The sequence below is a fragment of the Phyllostomus discolor genome, chromosome 4 (assembly GCF_004126475.2).
Source record: "Phyllostomus discolor isolate MPI-MPIP mPhyDis1 chromosome 4, mPhyDis1.pri.v3, whole genome shotgun sequence".
NCBI classification, from domain to species: domain Eukaryota; kingdom Metazoa; phylum Chordata; class Mammalia; order Chiroptera; family Phyllostomidae; genus Phyllostomus; species Phyllostomus discolor.
The window spans coordinates 136962830-136988502 of NC_040906.2; the positions used below are offsets into that span (position 1 = coordinate 136962830).

At 38.2% G+C, this 25673-nt stretch overlaps 1 protein-coding gene across 2 annotated transcripts; it reads left to right on the plus strand.

Moving 5' to 3' along the window:
- The first annotated feature begins 2341 nt into the window (after positions 1-2341).
- On the plus strand, positions 2342-22264 carry OGFRL1 (opioid growth factor receptor like 1). Of its 2 annotated transcripts, none has more exons than XM_028509214.2 (7): positions 2342-2721; positions 5999-6085; positions 6241-6322; positions 11578-11656; positions 11754-11820; positions 11925-12070; positions 16595-22264. In XM_028509214.2, exons 1-7 carry the CDS (start codon positions 2467-2469, stop codon positions 17259-17261), a joined length of 1383 nt encoding a protein of 460 aa, XP_028365015.1. In that variant the 5' UTR covers positions 2342-2466; the 3' UTR covers positions 17262-22264. The 2 variants fall into 2 exon arrangements, with proteins under 2 accessions (XP_028365015.1, XP_035880215.1); XM_036024322.1 differs by having other exon boundaries at positions 6244-6322.
- The last annotated feature ends 3409 nt before the right edge of the window (positions 22265-25673 follow it).

Sequence of the window (25673 nt, forward strand, 5' to 3'; positions counted from 1 at the left end):
TCAATTATATTTACATTTTAAAATTATTATTTAAGGTTGTTATACTACTTCCTGTAAAATTATGTTCTTTAGAAGATATGTTACACAACTTGGCACAAAAATCTACAGCCTATAAAAATTGCTAACAGGTGGTGGAAAAGTAAAGACTTAATTGCAGTCATTATATACACAAACACATACAGGCTTACACATACACTTTATACTGTTCCATTACCTATTGCTGGATAAGAAACCCCTGCAAAATTGAGTGACTTCCAACAACAGCCTTTTTATTATATTTTACTATTTGGAGGGTCAGGAATTTGAGTAGGGCTCTGCTGAGTAGTTCCTTTGTTTCACATGGCATCAGTGAGGTCACTGGGAGGTATTCAGCTGGTGAGTGGGCTTGTCTGGAGAATCCAAAAAGAAAAAAACAAAACCAGCAGGATCCAGCAGGGAATGCTGGAAGGCAGGGTTCAGCTGGCACTAGTGACCAGAAGACATGCATCATGGCCTTTCTGGCATGGCAGTCTCAACGGGGTTCAACTTCTTACATCGAAGCTCAGGGCTACCAGAGAGTAGGTTCCAAGAGAGCTCAGTAAGAAGATGCAAGTTTCCTTATAGCTTAACTTTGAAGCTTCCAGATATTCTATTTTTGAAAATTCTCATATTCTATTTTCTAAAGCAAGCCACTGAGTTCAGCCCTTGATTCAAAAGGGGGGGAATTTGACACTACATTTCAGTGGGAGGAGGACACAAAATATAGGGCCACCTTTGGTTTACACACACCTAAACCAACTGATGGAGCACCTGGGCACAGCAACTATCCCCAGACTTTCTATGTCTGCAGTGTTCATGGTGATGGACAGCATTTGCTTCTGCAACGTGCTCTGGTCCTCTGCCAATGGAAGATGAATCCAAGTCTTCACATACAAGCAGTTAGGTTCAGGCATTCTGTGGCTGCCCCATTTCTTCTTCACTAAGTCATGATGACCAAAAAGTATTTTTGTGTGTCTGGTGTCTGTCACTTACTAGTTTTAGAGCTTTGCCCAGTCATGAATCATACAAAGTGAGAGCAGCAAGGGACGCTGGGGATAAAATCTGGTCCAGCTTTACAGATGAGGAAATTCAGGTCAGAAGCTGATTAGGGACAGAGCCACAGCTGGGATCTCCTGCTGCCTTGCTTGAAGACTGAAAACCCTGACTTATGGGTGGAGCAAGCATCCTGTTCACCTTGATTCTTCTAGAAACAGCCCAGCCAACCTTCATTCTGTATGCTATTTTATCACGAAACGTTAAGAAAAGAAACTATGTATTTTAAGTTGCACAAGTTTAATCTTGTCTATCTAAACTATATCTAACCAATCAACAAATGTTTACTGAGTACCTACGAAGTTCTGCACACACAGAAGTGGTTGCCTTCAAGAGTTTTTCCTTCTTGTTAGAAGGTCATAATACAAAGTTTATAGTAGTCACTTTTCTCTGGGCCACTTATGGATCAAGCTATTTTATCTTTAAGTACTTCTATAATAAGTCCCCGCTGCCCCCACCCCTAATCCCTGTACCTCCTTACCTTTCATATACAGAACGGACCATGGGGCCAAGGATTCTGAGTTTTTAATCTACTCAGAGTGCCAATTTCGAGTGGGTATTAGTAAAACTGCCCACGGATCAATGGAAAGTCTTGTCGTTATTGCTGTTTTTGTTTTGAGAGACTTTTGCTTATTGGACGAGGTGACAGATAGCTTTGACTTTATTCAGACCACAGGGGCTCCAGGTGGCTGCCCTAAATAGTCCTCATAGTTTGGGTTTTCTGTTTATACGGTACCCGGTTACCATTAGCTTTTGTCTTCTGCTGCAGCTAATTTATCTTCCTCATAAACCAGCAGGGAGAAGGAGAGGGGCTGTGGACAGCACTGGCCTGCGGACCCTGACACCTCCTTGACATCAGGCCCACCCCAGACCGCCCTACGGAGCTGCGCAGGATGAATCACTGCTCCCGCTCAGAGGGAAAGAGCCCCCAGCCAGTATTGCCAGCCTGGGGGTGGGGCAGGGGGAGCAGGAGGAAGGGGCAGGTAGCAGCCGACCGGATCCACCTCCCAGACCTGAAAAGGCCGAGAGGAGGCAGACTTGGGAGCGGGGTGCAGAGTGAAAAGTGAGGCGTGACCCTCGAGCCTTGGGCAGCGGCAGGCTGCGGGGTCGGGCAGTTCGCTCCAGTGGCTCCGCGCTCCCTCCGGCTCCCGCCCAAGGGGAGGAGAAGGAACCAGATGGGCGGGTTCAAGCGTTGGCAGCGGCGGTCCCGGGGCCGCCGGCTCCTCCCCGCGAGTGTGCCCGTCTGCCGCTGGCTGCGCTGAGGCAGTGCGGCGGCGGGCGCGCCGAGGCTGCCGCCCAGCGCCCTCCTAGCGGCCATGCCCCGGCCCCAGTAACGCGCCTGCCGCAGCGCGCGTCCCGCAGCCTCGCCCCTCCGCGCCCGCTGCCGCCTCTTCAATGGGCAACCTGCTCGGCGGAGTCAGCTTCCGCGAGCCCACCACCGTGGAGGACTGCGACTCCACCTGGCAGACGGACTCGGAGCCCGAGCCCGAGCCCGAGGAGCCGGGGCCCGGCGGCGGCGGCGGCGGCGAGGGCCCGGAGCAGGACCCCGAGCTGCCCGAGCTGCCCGCGCAGCCCCCCGAGCGAGCCGGCGGGCGTTCCCTCGCCAGCCCCACGCCGGAGGAGGACGCCGAGGCTGCGCGCGCGGAGCAGGTACGGGCCCCGTCGCGGCCTCGGGCTGGGCCGGGGCGCAGGACCTCGCCTGCAAGAGCTGGCGCCGAGCTGCCCACGCGGGAGGCAGGAGCGCGGGGCGGCTGTTTGCCCTTCGAGGCCAGACCCCTCAGCGCCACCCGCCGCTGCCCCGCAGAGTCGGTGGCCTGCGGTGGCCGTTAGCACCGCGGTCTGATCGCTGCCAACCTGGGGCCTGACCATGGGCATGAGGAGGAAGTCCCTCAAGGCAGAACCCAACTTGAATGGTTGTTTGCCTCTGCAGCGCAGCTGGAAGAGGCGAAGGTGGGGTGGGAGGAACCTGTCTAAAAATAGAGGATTGTGGAAACCGGTCTAGAACGTGTTATTGGTTAAAATGACCCAGAGAAAGGTGGGACTGCAGTTGATCAGTAGCAAGTACTCTCCCTTACAGCGGGGTCTAAAGCTTCTAAAATATTGTAGGAGGTCCCCCATCCGAAGTTAAAACGTCACAGTTTTTCCCCAAGTAAGGCCTTTCAATCGAGTTCAGGCCACTCTTCGAAATCTTATTTCACCCAGAAAACTTGTTGATCCAACTGTGGTTAAATCATTTTACCTAATATAATTTGGAGGAGAGGTTAGTAAAGAGATAAATATCCCATGTAACCTTTGAAGGAACTAAAAATAATTCAGAAAACTTTAAAAAGGAGGAACTGTATAGCTAACCCTCTGAGGAACTGTGCACCGTGGCGACATTCACGGTTTGTTGTTCTGCATTGGGCCCTTTTCTCAACTCTGGGAAAAACGAGAGTGAAAACAATGGAGCTCAAAGTCACAGGTGACCACAGGGTTCTTTGCCAGAGGAGAGGAACCACTTCCTAAGTAATACAGCTAAGGCTGCCTCATACAGCTTGTTGATCATCTTTGTTTAGGTCAGAAGGAAACATAAAGTATCAGTGCAGACTCTATCCTAAAGGAGTTATTTCAATTAGCTGCAGTTTGGGGGTGGGGTGGGAGTTGCTGCTTTTAATTCTCATTTTAGAGAAAACAGGCCTAGAGAGAAGCTTGCTCAAGATCAGAGAGAGAACGATGCAAACCTAGGTATATCTATCACTAGTGTCAGAATCTTTAACCTGTTGGAATTATAGATATTCTTCTGCCCCTAGTGTTGTGGTTTGCTGCTGGGTCATTTTGAATTGCGAATTCAAGTCCAGGAAAGTACTAGACCACTGTATTCCATGTTTTTCCCTTCCACTTGTCTCCCAATTAATTAACCTTCTAAAGAAGTTTCGGTTATCAAAACACACCAGGTCCATCTGTGTAAACCAATTTGATAATTAATATTTCAGTCAGTTCATTGCAGCCCCAATAAATGTAGACCACACCAGCCCTCCCTTTTTTCCTTTAATGATTAATTTTTCTGGTTGCTATCACCATCTAACTTCTACTTTTTAATTTTGCTTTTTGACTATCAATCCTATTTGTTCCCTTCTCTACACAGTCAATTCACTTGCAAGTACTACTGGAGTTACCTTTAAAATATATCTCCAACTGACTACCTCTCGCCACCTCCTATTTGACAAGTGATGGTGCCATTAACTCAGATGGGGAAGTCTAGGGAGAAAGCAGCTTTGGAGATTAAATAAAAAATTCTCTGGACTTTGATACTGTATTGCATATCAAACTTGAGTAGTTCATTACATCTGCCAGTGGAAACCCAGTCCAAAACTGTAGTCCTCAGTGTATAAGATTGGTGGTATTTACAGCCCTGGTGGGTGTGGCTCAGTGGATTGAGTGCCAGTCTATGAACCAAAGGGTCACTGGTTTGATTTAGAATTGAGACTGAGCCCAAGTGTCCTGCCTCCAAGGCTTGGGCTGTTGAAATTATACCAAATTTTCTGTAGCAAATCCTTTACTTATAGTGGAGCTGAAACTGATTTGTACCTAATTAAATTGGAGTGTGAGCTCAGATCATGGGATTCTAGTTCCTTTTCTGCCATTGAGCTCTGGGTCTCTTTGAACTTCTTTAAGCCTGGGTTACCTTGTTTCTCAGATGGAAATACTAATACCTGCCAGCGAGGTGTGTTAAAAAATCAAGTGAAATAATATACATATAAGTACTTTGTAAATGCGAAAGTGCTTTCTATACAAATGTAGGATGATGATTCATATGGTTGTAGCTCAGACTAAATAGAATCAGAAACTTGCTAGGCAGAGCTATTTTGAAATGTGTGGCAAGGAGCAGAATTTAAACTTTTTCTTACTTATGTAACATGATAGAGTAGCTAATGTTGAACATCAGAGAATGTGGTATTAAGGTATCTCTGTACTTGTAGTAATAGTGAGAATCATACCACTTCAGAAATGTTCAAACACTGCTTACAGGACACCAGTCTCAATACGGATGGGATAGGGGATGGTGGGGAAAGGGTCGTCCTTGTTGTCAGTCTTGTTGTCCTTCTGGGAAACACTGGATAAGAAGCACTTGCACAGTGTAGTACTCTCTAGTGTACACATGGACTGTAAATCGATTACATTGCTCTACATCTTATATTTTAAAAATTACTTCATGGTGGTGGGTATTTTCTTCAGAATATAAATAGTATAAATAAACTACTACATATAAGTGATTGCAATCTGAAGCTCATTCCATGAGAGAACTTTTCATTTCTGTGTGTGTATATATTTTAAATTTGCTAGTTTATATTACATTGTATTAGTGAATCAACAGATTATTCATGCCTTTGTGTACTTATTATGGTGCTATGAAGGATGGAGTTTAGAAAGCTATTTAGTTTGTTTTAAAAGCTTCTTTTTCTTACATAGATTACTTGATTCCCAAATGAAGCTAAATGTTGCAAAATAATGATAATTTTCTATGTAGCATTGATTTATTATCTTACTTTTTTTAGTATTATATACAGTATTCTAAAATAAGTTTTGTCCTAGAAGCACTTGTGTGATCTATGGTAAAATATACGTGTTAAGTTTATGTTGAGTTCTATTTCTGATGGATATTGATCCATAACATTTAGCTTCTATATGCTTTTGGTAAGTAATAAAGTTTGTTATTTAGTAAAACACCTTTGGACAAATGTTACTGGGTTTAAATTAGGAAGATGGAATGCCAACAAATGTTAGTAAACAATATTAAAAGAACATTATAATATTTTTAGTAATCTGGACAGCTTGACACTTTTTAGGCTTTCTCTGTGGATGTTCATTGTTTTATGTTTGTTCTGGAAGTTTCTCAGTGAAATTATCTTGCTTCAGCATGTGAATGGAATTTCACTTTTTATTCTAGGGTGCTGATTCCACTGAAGCAACTGCCAAACCAAAGAGAAGCTTTTATGCTGCGAGGGATTTGTACAAATATCGACACCAATACCCAGTAAGATATGGAATGCTTTTTTTCTAAAATGATTATAAAATATTTCCCTTCTGTTTTTTTAAAATTTTGTGGCCAATCAATAAGCATGCAAGAAGGATCTTTGTGCTTTTTAAAATATGTCCATATGCTGGAGATTGATATATTTTTTCCTTTAGCAGAACTTCAAAGATATCCGATATCAAAATGACTTGAGCAATCTTCGCTTTTATAAGAATAAAATTCCATTTAAGCCAGATGGTGAGTAATCTGCTACATTGGTAAGAAGCAAAGTCTAAATAATAAGTACACCGAGTTATTCTCTGCCTCTTCCATGGGCAGTACATTCTCAATGCATTTGTGGACTGGATTTACTTTGCTGTGCAATCTAATGTGTCCTCAAAGTCTGAGACCTGAGAATTGTTAGTATCCACTTGGCAAATTCTGAAGCAATAACTGCAGATTATCAATGCCTTCTCACCACCTGGTTACAGTGGCTATTGTCTGAAAAGTAGCGGGGGCCATTATTGTGAGTGGAAAGGAGAGGACATTTTTAAAACCATTTTTAAAATCTAAAGACATTTTTAGAACATTAGAATATTAAGGGTTTTAGAGGTCAAATTCAGCTTCCTCATTAAAATACAAGGTTACGAGGTCTTACATCTGGAATGACTGACTCGTCATGTCACTTAATTGTGGAGTTGGGTCTAGGTTGCAGAGCTTAGTATTCTTTCCATTGTGCCGTACCTGAAAATTATTTAGAACATAATTGAAAAGGGATGTTTATAATAGAATTAACTTTCCTGTAGACTTTCAGATTCTGGAGTCAGGGAGCTATAGCAACCCTAGTTCAGTATCCAGCCTGGGAAGGGAGCTACTACATATACAGTATGTCTCCATTCAGCTCTGTCAAATAACTTGTCCCCTTCACAACTCCATGACTGCCCTCCTAAATCTTTTCTAAATCTACTGTGAAAGGATCCATATTTCAATGAGGTCCCGTGCTGTGATTCATGGTAGGCTGCTGATTTTATCCAGGTCAAACCAACAGAGCTGGCTTCTCTCCTTAGAGCCCTTATCTCTTTGAGGGGATGAAATGGCCCTGGCTTTTGCCCTTTGCTGTCAGTGGAAATTGAGCCAAAACCACAGCAATGTGAATCAGGAACATGGGTCATGCATCGCAGAACTTTCAAGTGGCAGGACCTTGCCTCTTTGGCGAACTAAGTGGAGGAAAGATTTCTAAAGGCTGGGTGGAGTGTTTGGAGGAGGAATTCTCTGTGCTGTGAACTGAGAAGCACACCAGCTGGGAGGTAGGACTTGACGTTGCTGAAATGGCTAGATCCACTTGTCTATAATTAACATTCTAATGTCCCAAAAATCTGCTCTGGTTTGGAAGGAAAACTCTGGGTTAAAATGCTCTGTTGTATTTACTAATTATAGAAACACACTTATTTTTTACTAATTGAAATAATATTAAATAAACTATTAGTATTTTTTGAAATTTGGGGTAAGAAAACTTTTTAAAATATATTTTTGGTATGCCACAGAATTTTTTTAAAAAGATTTTATTTATTTATTTTTAGAGAGGGAAGGGAGGGAGAAAGGGAAAGAGAGAAAAATATCAATGTGCGGTTGCTGGGGGCCGTGGCCTGCAACCCAGGCATGTGCCCTGACTGGGAATCAAACCTGCAATGCTTTGGTTCACAGCCCACGCTCAATCCACTGAGCTACGCCAGCCAGGGAGGGTAAGGAAACTTTTGAAGAAATGTAATGATAGATTGTTAATTTGACTCTGATTTGAATTTACTAAAATTTACCTAAAGGAATACCTTCAAATAGTAAAAACATTGCACACAGAGATATGATAGTATTTAACTGAATTATTTTTATATTTCTAATAGTGGGTTTATATAGGAGGTAGTAAGTTAAAGGAATAACTTTAAGTAATGCATTCATTTTTCTTGTAATTTTTATCACAAAATTTATTTGGAAATTTTGTAAGATAGGTGGAGGTCAGAAATTTTAGCTAAGGTCACATAAAATGTTATTCTAGTTTATTAAATATAAATAACCTCAACTTACACAGTTTCCTCCCTAGTATGTGTACACACACACATATATGACAGTAAGCATAAGCCTGTAATAATGTATTTTACTTATTAAATAGGATGAGGGGCAGTTGGAAGGGAAAACAGATGGAAAACTGTGGAGGTAAATGGTTTAAACATGCTGATAAAGCCAACAGTATGATTCAAAAACAGCTTTTTACCAAACCTTTTCAGAATGACCCTCTACTAAAAACAGGTGATTTCTGCAGGAGAAAAAAATAAGTTATGTTTAGAGAAATATTATGTTATGCTGCTTTTCTATAAGAGTGACTAAATGGCCAAATAGACAATTGAAAAGACCTAGACAGATTGAAGTGGGAGGATTTTGTTATAATAAGTTTTTATAGGGCAGGGGCACCCAACCTGTTGGCCCATGGGCTGCACACAGCCCAGGATGGCTATGAATGCGGCCCTACATAAAATTGTAAATTTACTGAAAACATTATGAGATCTTTTTTTGTGATTACATTTCACAACATCTTTAATGTGTGGCCCAAGCCAGTTCTTCTTACACTGTGGCCTAGAGATGCCAAAAGGTTGCACACCCTGTTAGGGGAATATTAGAATGTGGTAAACAGGGCTTACTTTTTGAAACCAGAAAGACCTGTGTTCTATTTCTACATTTATTCTTTTATTAGTGTGTGACTTTAAACAAATCATACAATTTCCTCATTAGTAAAATGGAGATAATAATATTGCTTTGGGAGAGTTCTGTGAAGATTAAGATAGATGATATATATATACGCACAAACATATATGTGTATATATACCATATGTATATGTATTTGTATATATATATATATATATCTCATATATTGAATATAATATGGGCCCAATGTATAGTAGGTACTCAACCCCTTTTTCTTTCATTTTTTTATTACTCCTTTTCTTTCTTCCTTGTGTTCACTTGTCTTTTTCTCCTTCTCTTCCTCCTTCTTATCTTTTTCCTTGGGATTCATGTCACTTTGTTCCTATCTGGTATTTAAAGAACTGTATGACTCTTTGGAGCATGAACTATATTCTAAACTTTTTCTGTACATGGCCAGATAGTAAATATTTTCAGCTTTGTGGGCCATGTGGTCTCTATTGCAGCTGCTAAACTCTGTTGTTCTAGTATAAATACATAAGTGAATTTTATTCATTTGTGCATGGCTGTGTTCCAATAAAACTTTACTTATAAAACAGATGTCAGACCATACTTTGCCAGCCTCTACTTTAGAGTAACATTGTTCAATAGACCTTTCTGCAATTTGAGGTGTTGCTTTAAAAATAAATTAGGCTTATTATGTAACTAAGTATATGGCATAGGGAATTCATCTTTTAAAAGACTTATTGTTGACTTCCAGCCAAGATAGAGGTGTAGGTAGATACACCTCACCTCCTTGCACAACTGAAAGAAGGATAACAACAAATATAAAAATAAAAAACAACCATAACTGCCAGAAAATCGAACTGTATAGAAGTCTGACAACCAAAGAGTTAAAGAAGAAACATTCATCCAGACTGGTAGGAGGGGCAGAGACAGGCAGCCAGGCAGAGAGGACCTGTGGCAAGGTGGTGGCTGGAGGACCTGGTTGGGCAAGGCGGCAGCTGATGGACGGGAACAGGCAAGGTAGTGGCTGGGAGACCAGGTGGTTCCACATTTGTGTGCTAGTAACTGAGAAGAACAACTGGGGAGTGACACAGACCATGCAACCCAGTGCAGGGAAATAAAGCCTCAAATCTCTGGTGGTAAAAACCTATGGGGGTTGCAGTGGTGGGAGAAACTCCCAACCTCAAAGAAGAGTTTGTTGGAGACACTCACAGGGCCCTAGAACATACACAAACCTACCCACCCAGGAATCAGCACCAGAAGGGTCCAATTTGCTTGTGGGAAGTGGGGGAAGTGGCTGAAAGCTGGAAGAAAGCATAGCAAGTGGCATCGATCCCTCTTAGACCCCTCCCCCATATATAGTGTCACAACACAACAACCTGGGTTGCCCTGCCCTGGTGAATACCTAAGGATGCACCCCTTACGATGTAACAGCTGCTCCAAGACAAAAAACATATAGCCCTAATAAAGAACAGACCAAGCTTCAAAAATAGAACTAAACAATGAAGAGCTATCCAATCTATCAGATGCAGAGTTCAAAACACTGGTAATCAGGATGCTCACAGAAATGGTTGAGTATGGTCGCAAGGTAGAGGAAAAAGTGAAGGTTATGCAAAGTGAAGTAAAGAGAAATGTACAGGGAGCCAATAGTGAAGGGAAGGAAACCTGGACTCACATCAACAGTTTGGAGCAGAAGGATGAAAGAAACATTCAACCAGAACAGAATGAAGAAACGAGAATTCAAAAAAATGAGGAGAGGCTTAGGAAACTCTGGGACAACTTTAAGTGTTCCAACATCTGAATCACAGGGGTGCCAGAAGAAGAGGAAGAGCAAGAAATTGAAAACTTGTTTGAAAAAATAATGAAAAGAAACTTCCGTAATCTGGCAAAGAAAATGGACATACAAGTCCAGGAAGCTCAGAGAGTCCCAAAGAAGTTGGACCCACAGAGGGCCACACCAAGACACATCACAATTATATTCCCAAGATTAAAGATAAAGAGAGAATCTTAAAAGCAGCAAGAGAAAAGAAGATAGTTACCTACAAAGGAGTTCCCATAAGACTATCAGCTGATAGTCTTTCTTTCTCAAAAGAAACCTTCCAAGCAAGAAGGGACTGAAAAGAAATATTCTAAGTCATAAAAGGCAAGGACCTACATCCGAGATTACTCTTTCCACCAAAGCTATAATTTACAATGAAAGGGCAGATAAAGTGCTTTCCAGATAAGGTCAAGTTAAAGGAATTCATCATCACCAAAACCTTATTATATGAAATGTTAAAGGGACTTATCTAAGAAAAAGAGTAACAGTAAACAGTAAAATGACAAACTCACAACTATCAACAACTAAACAAAAAAAAACCCCATCCCAAAACAAAAACAACCTAAGCAAACAAGTAGAACAGGAACAGAATCACAGAAATGGAGATCACATGGAGGATTACCAGTGAGGAGGGGGTAGAGTATGGGGGAAAAGGTACAGGAAATAAGAAGACTAATTGGTAGGTACAAAATAGACAGGGGAAGGTTAAGAATAGTATAGGAAATGGAGAAGCCAAAAAACTTATATGTACGACCCATGGACATGAACTAAAGGGAGGGAATGCTAGTGGGAGCGGGGGTGTAGAGCAGAGGGGAATAAGAGGGAAAAATGGGACTACTGTAATAGCATAATCAATAAAATATATTTAAAAAATAAAAAGCCTTATTCTTAGTGCTGTTATTAGTATTTTAAAAGTTTTAATATAAAGCTTAAGTGATAAAATGCCTTCGACAATGTTTTAAATGTCTCGTTCACTTTCTGAATGTTTACTCTGTAGGTGTTTACATTGAAGAAGTTCTAAATAAGTGGAAAGGAGATTATGAAAAGCTGGAGCACAACCACACTTACATTCAATGGTCAGTTACATATTACCTGTCTTGAACCATGTCCTATTTAATAATGTATGCTTGCCAGACTACATTAATATAGAAGTATTATTTTTCTAAAAAATAGGCTTTTTCCCCTGAGAGAACAAGGCTTGAACTTTTATGCTAAAGAACTAACTACATATGAAATTGAGGTAATGCACACTCATTTTATTTTATATGAGATGGCCAAATTATATTGCTATTTTATTGGCCTGGTAAGTACTGAATCATTTCAGCTGACTTTTCTTTTCATTAGGAATTCAAAAAAACAAAAGAAGCAATTAGAAGATTTCTCCTGGCTTATAAAATGATGTTAGAATTTTTTGGAATAAAACTGATTGATAAAACTGGAAATGTCGCTCGGGCTGTTAACTGGCAGGAAAGGTTTCAGCATCTGAATGAGTAAGTAAAGCCCTCGCTGTCCACCGGGCCAGCATGTTCCTTCCCCAGGGCTGGGATTCTCTGCAGAACACAGGCACAGCTAGCAGATGGAGCCAGGGATTTGAATCCAGAAGCTAGTCTGAAATGCATCTTATTCTCTGCTCTATATTCTAAAACAAAACAGAACAGCAAAAAACAACACAGTTCTAAGTAGGAATCTGGCTACTCAGCTTCAAGCTGTTTCTTCCTGTAACCTCTCCGCTGCCCACAGCTGCGGTGGCCTCTTCCCCTTTCAGCGCCGACTGTCTTGGCATTTATCGTTATTGTCTGGGTAGTTTTCCAAACCCCATCTACTAGATTGTAAGCTTCTTGTGGCACAGTCTGCTCCTCAGGTGTGGTGCGTTAGATTGCATCCATGAACTAAGCCTATGACATAAAAATCATTTTGTAAGGCTGAGATGCTCTCATACATTTTACTTAAAAAGAGGGAAAATTAGAGCCTTTGCTATTTAGGTAAAAAACAAAGGCCATTTTTGGTTAATAAACCTCAAAAGCTATGAAGGAAATTTTAACAGTTTATTTGGATTTGATTTGCTTTCTTCTTTTACTGAGATATTTATCACTTTCATTAATATTTATATCTAAGGTTTATTTTTCTTACTTTTTTTACATGCAAGCTGGCTTTTTTCCTTTCAATTATAGGGTGACTTGTGAGACCTGGGCTTTAAAACCAACAGCTTTGAAGTATTTTTTAAAAGCACATGTTAATTAGCTGAACTGGGCAGGTATTAAAAGAAAAAATTTTAAAATTATGTAAGACGTTTTTACTTGTCCAAAACAAATAAAAATTTTGTGCGTTAATTAACTAAAATGTGTGTTTCTAGAACTTTCATCTCACTTTAGTAAAATAAGTATTAATGTTTAAACCTTTCTTTTACTTTATTAGTTATAATCAACACAATTAAAATGGTAGCTTGTATTAAAATACTGAAGATACAGGCACAAAGCTCAATGGTCCTGATTAGAAGACCCATTAACTAATAAATCAAGTTAAATTTGAATTAGATGGGCCACTTAAAGCAGAAGTATGTAAGCCTCTGCCTAAGCCATGCGGGTAGCTAGCTTGGACTAAGTTAATAAGCACCTATGTCATACTGTCAAAGAATGCTGAATTCAAGTGGCCTATCGACCTGCAGGATGGCAGAAGTAAACATTTGGAAAGGATCTGATAGTACCTCATCTTTTATGTACTCATGTTTATTGTTTTAGAGAATCTCTGTCTCCAACTTGTTTTTGGTTGGAATAGCAATCTTGTTTAGCAGATGTTTGTTGAATGAATAGATGATGAACAACATATGTTTGTGAGCTTAAATCTCCCTTGGGGTTATGTTGTCAGATCCTTTAACTGATCGCTGCAAATGGCCCTATGAAGGTTTTAGTTAGATGATCTCCTGGGCTGAGTCAGGGGAGGGCAGCCTGAACTAGCTGTCTCGTTTCACTTCTCTGCCTCATCTCGCTCCCTTACCTTCCACCGCCCATCATCTCTCTGTTTCCTTTCCCTGGTTATTGCATAGAGCTTTTGCAGCTGTGAACTGCCTTCAAATCTTCCAGAAAACAACTATCCTTTGAGGTTTAGTTACCAAAAAATTATATTGACTAGATTTGAAAAAATTATAGGGTATTATAGAAAGACTTCTGTTCCATTTTCTTTCTTTATTTGGGTTCTTTTCTGATTTATCCTTAAATGTCATAACTTATTATGTTTTAATCTATATGCTATCTGGAGCTTGTTAGAGTAGGTAGGGAACTTTATTTATATATAATAGCCCAGCAGACAAAAAGTATCGAATGAAATAATGTTCAGTGAAAAACTAACCATGACTAAAAGAAGTGATATATTTTCAAACGTGACACTACCAATTACTAATATGTATTTCCAACTTTATTTGTGATCACCCTAGATGACTGAGCCATGTTTTAGACAAGAGGGGTCAAACTCATTTTCACCGGGGGCCACATTAGCTTTGCAGTTGCCTTCAAAGGGCCGAACGTAATTTCAACTCCTTAACAGTTAAGGAGTAGTTACATTTATACAGCCCTAAAATTATTTCAGCCCTTTGAAGGCAACCAGGAGGCTGATGTGGCTCCCAGTGAAAATGAGTTTGACACCCCTGTTTTAGACTCTGTAATCTTCTCTACCTTTTCTTTTTTTCTTCATTTTTTTAAAAAAATTTGTTTTTCTATCGTTTATTTTTTGTCTCCTGATTCTTGCCTTTTGTGTATTCTTTCTTCACCTACTTGGTCTTTCTGACAATGTGAGCCCTTACCTATGTCTGAAGTCCAGCATCTCTTGCTTATCTGGGGTATAACCCCTAAGACTGCTCATAATATTAGGAGGGTTTTAGCCACTCTTCTTCCATTTTGTCTTTATTTGTGACATTTATTTCAAGTCATCGAAACACCCAATTTATTTCTTATATAATTTTGTTCCATAATCCTGATCTTTATTCTCTTTAACCCAAGTTTTTGTCCTTTTCTACTATTATATAAATATTTTTAATTGGAAAATGTGTAGATATAGATAAATGTGTGCAAAAATTTTATTTTGGCCATTTGGCTATTTTGGATTGAATATGTGAAATTAAGCTGGTTGCAAATATAGTACATTTTGTTGTGCCATATAACTCATCATTAATATTTAAAAATATATTCTTTCACTTTTCCTTGCCTGTCTTTATTATAGATTTATGAGGCTGATGATGCCCAAGAGTTTTATCACTAACTTTTTAGAGTATACAGAATCGAACAACTAACCCTAACAACTAAGTTAACTCTGCCATTAATGGCACATTGTCTTAACTTCAACAAAATGTGTATTGTCTTGAAATACCCTTACTTCCTAATTATAGTAAAGTACAGATTCATACGACTGAAATGTAATCTGTGCTATGTTTCATCCTTTGCCTTCAAAGAGTTGAATATTAAGATAATACATTTCGGTAAATATCCTGACAGACAGTGATGATAAAAATTGTTGGACTTCTCTATTGTAGTGTTTGGTTATCCCAAATCCTTAAGGTGTTTGTTTTGTCCAGCGTTTGTTTAATAAAAGAGTCTATCCAGACTCTTTTATTAAAATGTGAGATCCTAGAACCACTTCCTTGTTTCCCTCAACTAATTCATTAACATGCTTCTGCATTCTTCCCAAATAATTTGCTGCTTAGTCCTAAGTGAAATACTCGAAGCGCTTTTGGAAGCCAGTACAGGTATCTGCAATGCTTGTATAAAGTATAGTGTCTGAGGTATACTGGAAGTGTTTTAGGAAGTTAGAAATAACCAGTGGTCATGGTTGTGTTGTGCGATATGGTTGTATGATATTGGGGAAACAAATAACCTGGGCTGTTTTTGACAACACATGGTTGCTGTATGGACATGATGATTCCTTTAGGATACAGCCAGGCACATGTAACAAGGCAACTAACTATTGGACTGAGTGAAGTAGGAAAGGTGGATTGTGCATTGTGACAGAATGGGGTTGGGAAGCACTCATCTCAATGGCCCTAGTATTGGGACAGAGGAGAAAGATCATAGTGCAATCTGGGGGAAAAGGTGTCTTTGGAATCAGCATCATTGGAAGGAAAATTAAAAATTCTCTGATAGAGAAAAAGGAAAAGAGACACCAGGGATGGAAAAGGATTAAGTTATTAAGTTGGAATAGGTATACACATGGTGGCTCTTATTACCACATTTTAAAAATAACATTAATGTTAAATACTATCTCATATTTATTGAGATCTGCATGGCCTGCATATTTTTCAATGCATTTGATTCTTATAACAAACAGTCCAGTGAAGTTCAGCAAATGAGTATATGAGCCTTAGTGAGCCATTGTCATTTCACATAGCTGTGCATGGCAGAGCCAGGGTAAACGCAGGTCTGACTCCAAAGCCCGTGCTCCTCACTAAACAGCTACGCTCTGCTAAATTAGTCAGGGTTGCATCTTCTGTCAGAATTGTTCTGGCAAGGTAGAGTGGTTTTTTGCTGCTTTTCTTAAGAGTTGACTAATATGGTAGATTTTGCTGACTGGCTGATAGTACAGATCATACCATTCAGTTAATAGCTAATATTGTGTTTAGGTTTTGTATTGGTTATCTGTGCTAGGTACAGTACATTGCTGTTGTTGCAAATAAATACTCTAGTAGATCACTCATTCTCAGTATATTTAAAAAACAAACAGCAGTTCGACAGCAGTGGGAATAAATTTTAATCTAAATATTTTTCAAATATGAAGAATTTAAAAAAGGAGAATGTATATTATATGTTTGAGTTGCATATGAATTAACATTACATTGAGGTATAAGGGTTTAATACCTTCTAATTTATTTTTCTTAATGGTATCTCTAGTATGACTTTTAGTAAAGTCATTACAAGGCTTATTTCCATGGCTTAAAGTTCCACAAAAAATATTTGCCAAGTAGTTTTTATTCCCCTGCTTTCCTGCACCTGGTTCCCCACCCCCTCATTTTATTCAATCCTGTCTTCTAGGTCCCAGCACAACTACTTAAGAATCACCCGTATTCTTAAAAGCCTTGGCGAGCTTGGATATGAAAGTTTTAAATCTCCTCTTGTAAAATTTATTCTTCATGAAGCTCTTGTGGAAAATACTATTCCCAATATTAAACAGAGCGCTCTGGAGTATTTTGTTTATACAATTAGAGACAGAAGAGAAAGGAGAAAGCTCCTACGGTTTGCCCAGAAACATTACACACCTTCAGAGAATTTTATCTGGGGGCCACCTCGGAAAGAAGAGTCAGAAGGAAGCAAAGCCCAGAAAATGCCTTCCCCTCCCACCTCCAGTCATAACAGTCAGACTTCTATGCACAAAAAACCTAAGGACTCCAAAAATTCCTCCTCAGCTGCTCCTGTAAATAGCAAAACAGCCGAAGAAAAAAAAGTGGCACCTGGAGAGCCTGGAGAAGAGACAGACAGGCCCAGCGCGGAGCCCGGCCCTGAGGCTGCTGGGCTGAGGAGCGTGGAGAAGGATGGGAACCCCGAAAACTCAAATTCTCCACCAGAAAAAATGACAAGCGATCCCACAGAGGGAAAGCAGAGTGTACCGCCTCCTGAGGAAGGTGAAGAGGGTGGAAATCATGACAAAGACTGTGACAATCCTGGAAGTACAGGTTCTCAGGATGAGGTCCTGCCCCAGTGAATTATCAGAAACCCACCAACCAGGTTAGGTTGGGCAGGAGAAAGTTGCTGTGCAGCCTATCCTAATGAACAGAGGTCATATCTCACATTTTAGCCATCTGTTTGTGATTTATGTTGTAAGCATTTCATTGTGTGTTTTTTTTTTTAATTTTGGATGGCAATAAGTTTAATAAGATGTTTCAAGATAAAACCCAATAAATGTATTCTGTAACACTTTTAGGATGTGAGTTTACACATTCTGTGTACAAGAATTATTTTGCAATTATTTTTATGTATCTGGAAATAGTCATGTAATATTGGTAATACCAAATAAATTCCATTGAGAGATTACAGTCTACCTGATGAAAACCAAGATGATAATTTCATTATGTTGCTACACCTTTGACCGATTTATGGGTTAATTATTTTTAAGCTGGAAGAATCTGGTCTTCTCAAATGTAATCAGAAAGTAATTTGGATTTTTTTTATTACAACAGCTCAACATGTTTATTTTGACATTCTGATAGATGAAATGGATATCTTGGGGAAGCTATGATCCCTCCAGCCCATTTGTCAGTCTTGCTGCCTTTTCCTGTTCCCCTCTCTGCACTCACCCTCCTCCACCATCTTCATCAGCCAGCACGTGCATTCCTCCTGTGCATTTGGGGAAGCTCCTATATTGAAATTGAAATGGAACAGAGGGGAACTTTTGACTGTATGATTTCAAAAATTTGCTTTGCTTGAAACAATAAAATTGTTTTCTGTATTAAGTGCTTAATTTTTTTTTTGGATGCAGAAATCCAAGAAAAGAATTTTGCCTTCTGTGACTGTTCCATATGAATTTGGTACTTGTTTCTGAATATAAATGACTAAAGATTTAAAAAATAAGAAAGGATATTATTTATTTTTAAAAGACATATCTCTTGCTCCTAAAGCAAGCAGAGCTCCTAAAGTGGTCCCTAAAACCCAGAATATCTTAGTGTTATGTGGGTCTCTTTTAAAAGAATTACAATTTGTTGCTTCTCTAAGTTGGCAAACATTGAAATTGAGAACAGATTTGAAATTCCATGTATTTGGTTTTCATAAGCACTTAATGTGTTAATACTGGTCAAGAGCAAATAATTTTATTCTTGTAATGTGTTAACTAATTATTATTACACATCAGGAAAAATCAGAAACACTGTGGTGAGAACTTCAAAGCATGCATACACATATACTTAAAGCAATGAATAGGAAAGAATTTTTTCATTTTATTTTATTTAGAAAAAAAATTGGCTTTTGTGTGTCTCTTAGGGGTTTGAGAAAAGTACTGTTTACCCCCCACCCCCGCCCAGGGAATGTTTACTGTCCTATTTATTAATCACATCATATGTCATCTTCTGTTAAATTTATTGGTCAGAGGATTTTAAGCAGAGTATTTCTGGAAAACAAACACACCCATAGTATGCCTTTAGAAATATGATTTTATTGCTTTGAAGTTTACAGGAAACATCACAGTTGCTCAAACTTGGCTTTGTTTATATGAATGTTAGTCATGTTGTATATTATATTACAATAAATATAGAATATTTGTCATTTTTGCTTCCCCAAATATACCAGTTTTTGCTTTCTACCGTTTCATGAAGTGATCATTAGGATTTGGGGCAGCAGTTCTTTCCATTTTTTTAAAATGGATTTCTGATGTGGTGTTTGCTGTCGCACCATCCCCACAGAGTTCAATAAACAGCATTGTAGGGTTAGGGGTGAGAACAGGGTGTCCCATTTGGCTGAATTTTAGAAATATGATTAATTCAAAACATCTTACCAATTTTGTACACATGATAAAGTGTTCAAACTGTTTTCTGAGTGCATAATGTTAAGAACTTGTGACCACATATTAAGATAGTAAACAGTGGACAGATATTAAAATAAATGGCTATCGTCTGAATTACTTAGAAACTGTAATATATCAGAACCCTTAGACATAAAGCATTTTATTCAACAATTTAACTTTGAGAATATTATTCCTAATTAGGGGTTTGATTGGATCATGCCATTTAATTTGAGGACATTTTGTCTTCAGGGAAAAACTGCCAGGCTTCCATTTAAAACAGCGGCCTTTCCCTGCAACATTGTTTTGTAAATGCGTGCTCGTGTTACAGTGCGATGCCCACACTTAACCTGTAAGTGACTTCTGAGAGGATTATTCAGGGGAGAGCAAGTGGCTGTTTTTCTTTTGCAGATAAAAATTTTGAGTGTCTAGATTTTTTTCTATTAAGAATACTTTGTACATTTAGTAGTTTTTAGAATAAGATCTATAGATATGTATTTATGTGTGTCTTAGATATGAAAACAACCCTCTGGGTTTGACTCTGCTGTTTGGTATCTTTAAAAACTACCATATGCTTACAGAAACTTACTGAGAAACTGTTATAAAAATGCAGTGAAGCATGGCTAAAAGCTAGAAACATTATTGAGTCTTTGCAAATATATAGACTTTCTTGTTGTACCATGGACTGTGAGGATACTAAATATTGGCTATTGATAGCATACTAACTTGTACTTCATGGCAAATTGACATTGTACCACTTGGTTAGTCTAGTGCATTTCTAATATTTTGTGCTTTCATATCTCTAAGCAGATAATATATATGAAAATTTTGACATTAAAAAGTGATACATAATTATGAGATATGTGTCAGTACAGTCAAGATTTATAACATTAAGAATATTGTACCATTATATATGTTCATGCTTGACCTCATAAGAAATTCAAAAGAATCATGGTAGAAGTGAAAATATGTCAGCTTTATCTAAATCAGGTTTAGTTCTCAGTTCAAAGACTTGGTATAATTTTATTTTAAATTTAGTTTTTGAAGACTACTTCTTATCACCTTCAAGGAGAAAATGAAACCTACAACTCAGAAGTTACTAGAGAAGTTCTAAGACATGCTAGAATCATTTCAAATGCAGGTGCAGTTGTAGACAATGATGGCCTGGGTTAACGTCTGATCTAGAAAGTTAGGAGTGTACGTATGTTGAGTTCTTTCCACTTGGAATTCTGCAGTGTTTATTACATGAACAGATTTGTGTGGGTAATGTCTAGGGTGACAGTGAGTACTGCCCTGCCTCCTTCCCTGTTCTAATTTCCAGCCCACCCAGCAGATTGTGTTCAGGGACAGACTGTTTTTAGAAACCCCTTATTACTGAAGTTAACACAGTTATACATGTGAATGCCTGGAGATGGCCAGATGTGCCTTAGCTAATGTAAATGGTTTTCATTCACAAGTTTAAACTTTCATTCCATTGTAGAATCTTGCCACAAGGAACTTTCCAAATCATGAATATCAGTTACTTTAATGAAATTTACTTTGGTGCTTTTTCACTGTGAAGAAATTTCCATTTGTAACAGTAGCATCAGTTCATAAGGAAGTGTCCTTGCTACATTGTTCAGCAATATATTTGACAAAAGTGTTTATAGTAAAATGATTAACTATATTGTTACATTTACTTATGCTTTTGCTTAATTTTGCTACATGCTATAATTTTCAATTTAAATATCTCTCAGTTACTACAAGTAATCTCTGGACTTGACTTCCTGTTCTTAGATGCAGATGAATGCAGAAAATGGAAGTCTACTAGAGAGATTATGGAAAATTTTACTCCAGTAGGTATTAGAGAAACCTGACATTTATTTTTAAAACTTTTATGCTATAGTCTTATTAGAAACATTTACAAAGCACTGTTTTTGCTTTTTTCCTAGATGAGAGAGAATGTTCTTTGTCATTCCCTTTTTTCCTGATCTGTTGAGAAGCTAATATTTTTTAGTTATTTGCAGAAAGTAAGGAAATAACTTCTTAATAAGTTTGCTTTGTTTTATGACCCAGACTATGCATGGAAGTAGAGTTCATGGAGGAAGAGGCGTCTGAGAACCAGGCGGGCATCTTGGGGAAGTGGAGCCAACCAGCACTAGGCAGCCAGCGGCCCCTCCAATGGCTTGATGGGTCCTCAGAGCTAACTCTGGATAATGAGGGTGTTGGGCCCTATGATCTCTGAATTCTGAGGAAGGTGGGCCAACGTGGACTCCATATACCATTATGATAAGCATCAATTTTAATAAAATATCTGTTGTAATTTATTTGGTACCATTTTGTAGTTTAGGAAATTGTGAGCAAATGGACACTTGCCCTATAAATTATAGCTGTATTTTTATCCCTGTCTTGGGAAATAGGTTAAAATATCAATTCCACCTACACTTCCCCCAGTTTTTCAATTAGAAATTTTTGGGTTGTTCTTTCATAGGTATATATAAAAATGTCTTTTCATAAAGTGATTCAGTGTACTTTAAAAATGAGGTAAAAGGGAAAAGGCATCGATGCTCACTTGTTATGCTAAAAGATCTTTTCAAAAAAGTCAGAAACCTTATGAAAATATTTTTATTTTTAAATTATAATGGATTTGTGGAATAGTTTACATTACTAGAATGATTAAGTAATAAGCTTTGGTCCTAAGAAGGGTTCAAGTTCTGCACTCCTTGGTCAATGTGCATTTTTCTTCAATGCGGAAAGATTTCCTTTCATGTGAAGAAAAGGAAAAACACAAACTAAAACAAAAGATTAGAAACAGTAACAAGAAACTCATGACAAAAATGTATAACCAATTATAGGTTAGTGCAAGTGCCAGCATTATTGGAACCTGATGAGTATTCCACAGAAGCCTCACAGTGGGGCGGGCTCTCAGTGTCAGCAATTTGTGCTGAGGCGACAATGCACTGGCTTTGGAAACCAAATCCCATTAATACTCTCCTGTGAACCATGAATTCCACCTACTCCACAGTAGGCTGACAGAATTAATCAAATGATCAGATACCAAGTTTAATTCCTTTGCTGGTGTGTATGGATAGTTGCTGGTTTTACAACAAAAAATTAAATTGAGGGACTGGCTGCAGATAAGAGAGGATTTAGTGATAAGTTGTTGATTGATGAAGTAACTCTCTTATACTGTCCAGAGTTGACAGCATTCTAACAGTGTGGCATCACAATTACAAGAATCAAATGAGAGCAAAGTGCTAGGTCCTTTGACAAGCATTTTCTTTTCCCTTTTTATGAAAAGGACATTTACTTTTTTTCCGAAGTAAGATACTGGCTCTTCTTCAATGTTACCTAAGAAGGTAGATGGCAAATTGGGCCTAGTCACTATTTTAATCTGGAAACTGTTGTAACCTTTGTATTTTAAGTATTCAGGAAAATGGGAATGATTCTTTAAAAGATGGGGTCTTTACTTCTCACATAATCTCTGACTACCCAGTGGCTGCTAGGCCTCCCTGTTGTCTGCATTCCACCACAGTGTGAATCATAGAATGCTGTGTGCATGTCTCTTCATACCAATACCGTGTGTGTGCGGTAGGAGATGTAGCCAGTTTCTGGATCTGTTTGGTACTACGAAACACTTATAATTCTGGAACTGTAGGGCAGTGTTGTGCCAAAATGTATACAGAGCAATAGTTTTTGTTGTTTCCTGCTGTGTGTTAAAATATTGTTTCTGAACTAATATATTTTAGAGTTCCTTTAGAGTAATTATTTTAATAACTATTGCCAAATATAAATCCTGTAATAAAAGCCACTTCATCTTAGTTAACATTTTAGCATTATGTTAGAGTATGTTGTGTTGATTTTGCATGATTAAATATTTTTCAAGATCTGGAACAAATGACTTGCTGTTTTTCTATGATTAGGCATTTTTATGATTATTATATAAGATCAACATTACTTCCTTTTACCCTCTAAAATAAATATTTTAAAGGGTGAAATCCCATTTAACATAGAGTCATTTTTTGTTGTGCCATTTTGGAGGGCAGGTCACATTGTAAATACTTGGATTTTTTCCCCTTTTTTATTTTTCTCTAATGCAAAATATTAAAAGTATATTTAATACAGATGAATGAAAATGAATAACTAATGGAGATGGAAGGTTTTTTTTCACTTAATAGGGCTAGTCTTTTTAAAAGGTAAATTGTTTTATTCTTGTTTATTCTGGTACAGTTGTCCCAATTTTCCCCCTCTGCCCTCCTTTGCCTAGCTCACCCCCGACCCTGCAGCCCATCCCCACACTGTTGTCCATGTCTGTGGGTCATTCATACATGTTCTTTGATCAATTCCTTCCCCTTCTTTCCACTATCCATTTTGTCCCCCCTTCTTCTGGCAGCTGTCAGTCACTTCCATGTTTCTTTGTCTCTGGTTCTGTTTTGCTCGTTAGTTTATTTTGTACATTAGTTTCCTCTATTAAGTGAGATCATATGGTATTTGTCTTTCACCACCTGGCTTATTTCACTTAGCATAATTCTCTCAAGTTCCATTCATGCCATCGCAAAGGGTAGGAGCTCCTTCTTTCTTTCTGCTGCATAGTATTCCATTGTGTAAATGTACCCTAGTTTTTTAATCCACTCATTCACTGATGGGTACTTAGGCTGTTTCTAGCACTTGACTATTGTATGTAGTACTTCTGTGAACATTAGGCTGCATAGATTCTTTTGAATTGGTGTTTTGGGATTCTTAGGGTATAATCCAAAAATGGAATCATTGGGTCAAAAGGCAGATCCATTTTTAATTTTTTAAGGAAAATCTATACTGTTTTCCACAATGGCTGCACCAGTCTGCATTCCTACTGAGAGTACACTAGGGTTCCATTTTCTCCACATCCTTTCCAGCACTTTTTGATTATTGATTTATTAATACTAGCCATTCTGACAGGTGTGAGGTAATATCTTATTGTGGTTTTGTATCTGATGGCTAGTGATGCTGAGCATCCTTTCATATGTCTCTGGGCCCTCTGTATGGCCTCCTTGGAGAAGTGTCTGTTCAGGTCCTTTGTTCATTTTTTCAATAGGATTGCTTATCTTCCTGGTGTTGAGTTGTATGAGTTCTTTATATATTTTGGAGATTAAACTCTTGTCTGATGTGTCATTGGTAAATATGTTTTCCCATACAATCAATTCCCTTTTCATTTTCATGATGGTTTGTTTAGGCATGCAGAAACTTTTTAATTCAATGTAGTCCCATTTGTTTATTCACTTTTTAATTTATTTCCCTTGCCCTAGGAAATATATCAGCAAAAATATTGCTGCATGGGATTTCTGAAATTTTACTGCCTATATTTTCCACTAGGATGTTTAGGGTATCGTGGATTATAGTTAAGTCTTTTATCCATTTTGAGTTTATTCTGGTATATTCTGGTGTAAATTGGTTGTCTAGTTTTATTTTTTTATGTACTAGTTCAGTTCTCCCAGTACCATTTATTGAAGAGGCTATTTATACTCCATTGTATGCTTGTGCTCACTCTGTCAAATATTAATTGACCGTAGAGACTTGGGTTTGTTTCTGGCTGTCTTTTTGTTCCATTGATCTAAATTCTGTTCTTATGGCAGTACTACCCTGTTTTGATTACAGTGGCCTTATAGCATAGTTTTGTTTTGGGTATTATGATCCCTCCAACTTTATTCTTCTTTCTCAGGATTGCTGAGGATGTTCGAGGTCTTTTTTGGTCCCATACAAATTTTTGAAGTATTTGTTCTAGATCTGTGAAATATATCATTGGTATTCTAATAAGAATTGCATTGAATCTATAGATTGCTTTGGGTTATGAATATTTTAATGATGTTAATTTTTCCAATCCATGAATAGGGTATATGCGTCCATGAATTTGTATCTTCCTCAATTTCTTACTTCAGTGTTCTATAATTTCCCAAGTACAGGTCTTTTGCCTCTTTGGTTAAATTTATTCTTAAGTACTTTATTTTCTTTTTTTGTTGCTATAGTAAGTGGGATTTTATTCTTAGTTTCCCTTTCTGATAGTTCACTGTTGATGTACAAAAATGCCATAAATTTCTGAATACTGACTTTGTATCCTGCTTCTTTGCTTATTAGGTCAACTAGTTTTTTGGTGAAGCCTATAGGGTTTTCTATGTACACTATCATGTCCTCTGCAAATAATGACAGTTTTGCTCACTGCTTTCCAATTTGGATGCCTTTTATTTCTTCTTTTTGTCTGATCACTGTGGCTAGGACCTCCAGTATTATGTTGAATAAGAGTGGTAAAAGAGGACACCCTTGTCTTGTTCCTGATCTTAAGGGAAAAAAGATTTTAGTATTTTTCCATTGAGTATGATATTCACAGTAGGTTTTTTTGTATAAGGCCTTTATTATGTTGAGGAATGCTCCCTATATTCCCACTTTGCTGAGAGTTTTTATCATAAGTGGATGCTGGATTTTATCAAATGCCTTTTCTGAGTCTATTGATAAGATCATGTGATTTTTGTCTTTCATTTTGTTTGTGTGATGTATCACATTTATTAATTTGCTAATATTGTACGATCCTTGTACCACCCTGGAATAAATCCCACTTGATCATGGTGTATCATCTTTCAAATGTATTGTTGGATCTGGTTTGCTAGTAATTTG

Excerpts from the sequence above, each read along its gene's own strand:
- OGFRL1 (XM_028509214.2), top strand. The coding sequence starts at position 2,467 with ATGGGCAACCTGCTCGGCGGAGTCAGCTTCCGCGAGCCCACCACCGTG. Across the intron at positions 11,657-11,753 it reads AACCACACTTACATTCAATG|GCTTTTTCCCCTGAGAGAAC; the intron begins GTCAGTTACATA and ends TCTAAAAAATAG. Across the intron at positions 12,071-16,594 it reads AGGTTTCAGCATCTGAATGA|GTCCCAGCACAACTACTTAA; the intron begins GTAAGTAAAGCC and ends CCTGTCTTCTAG.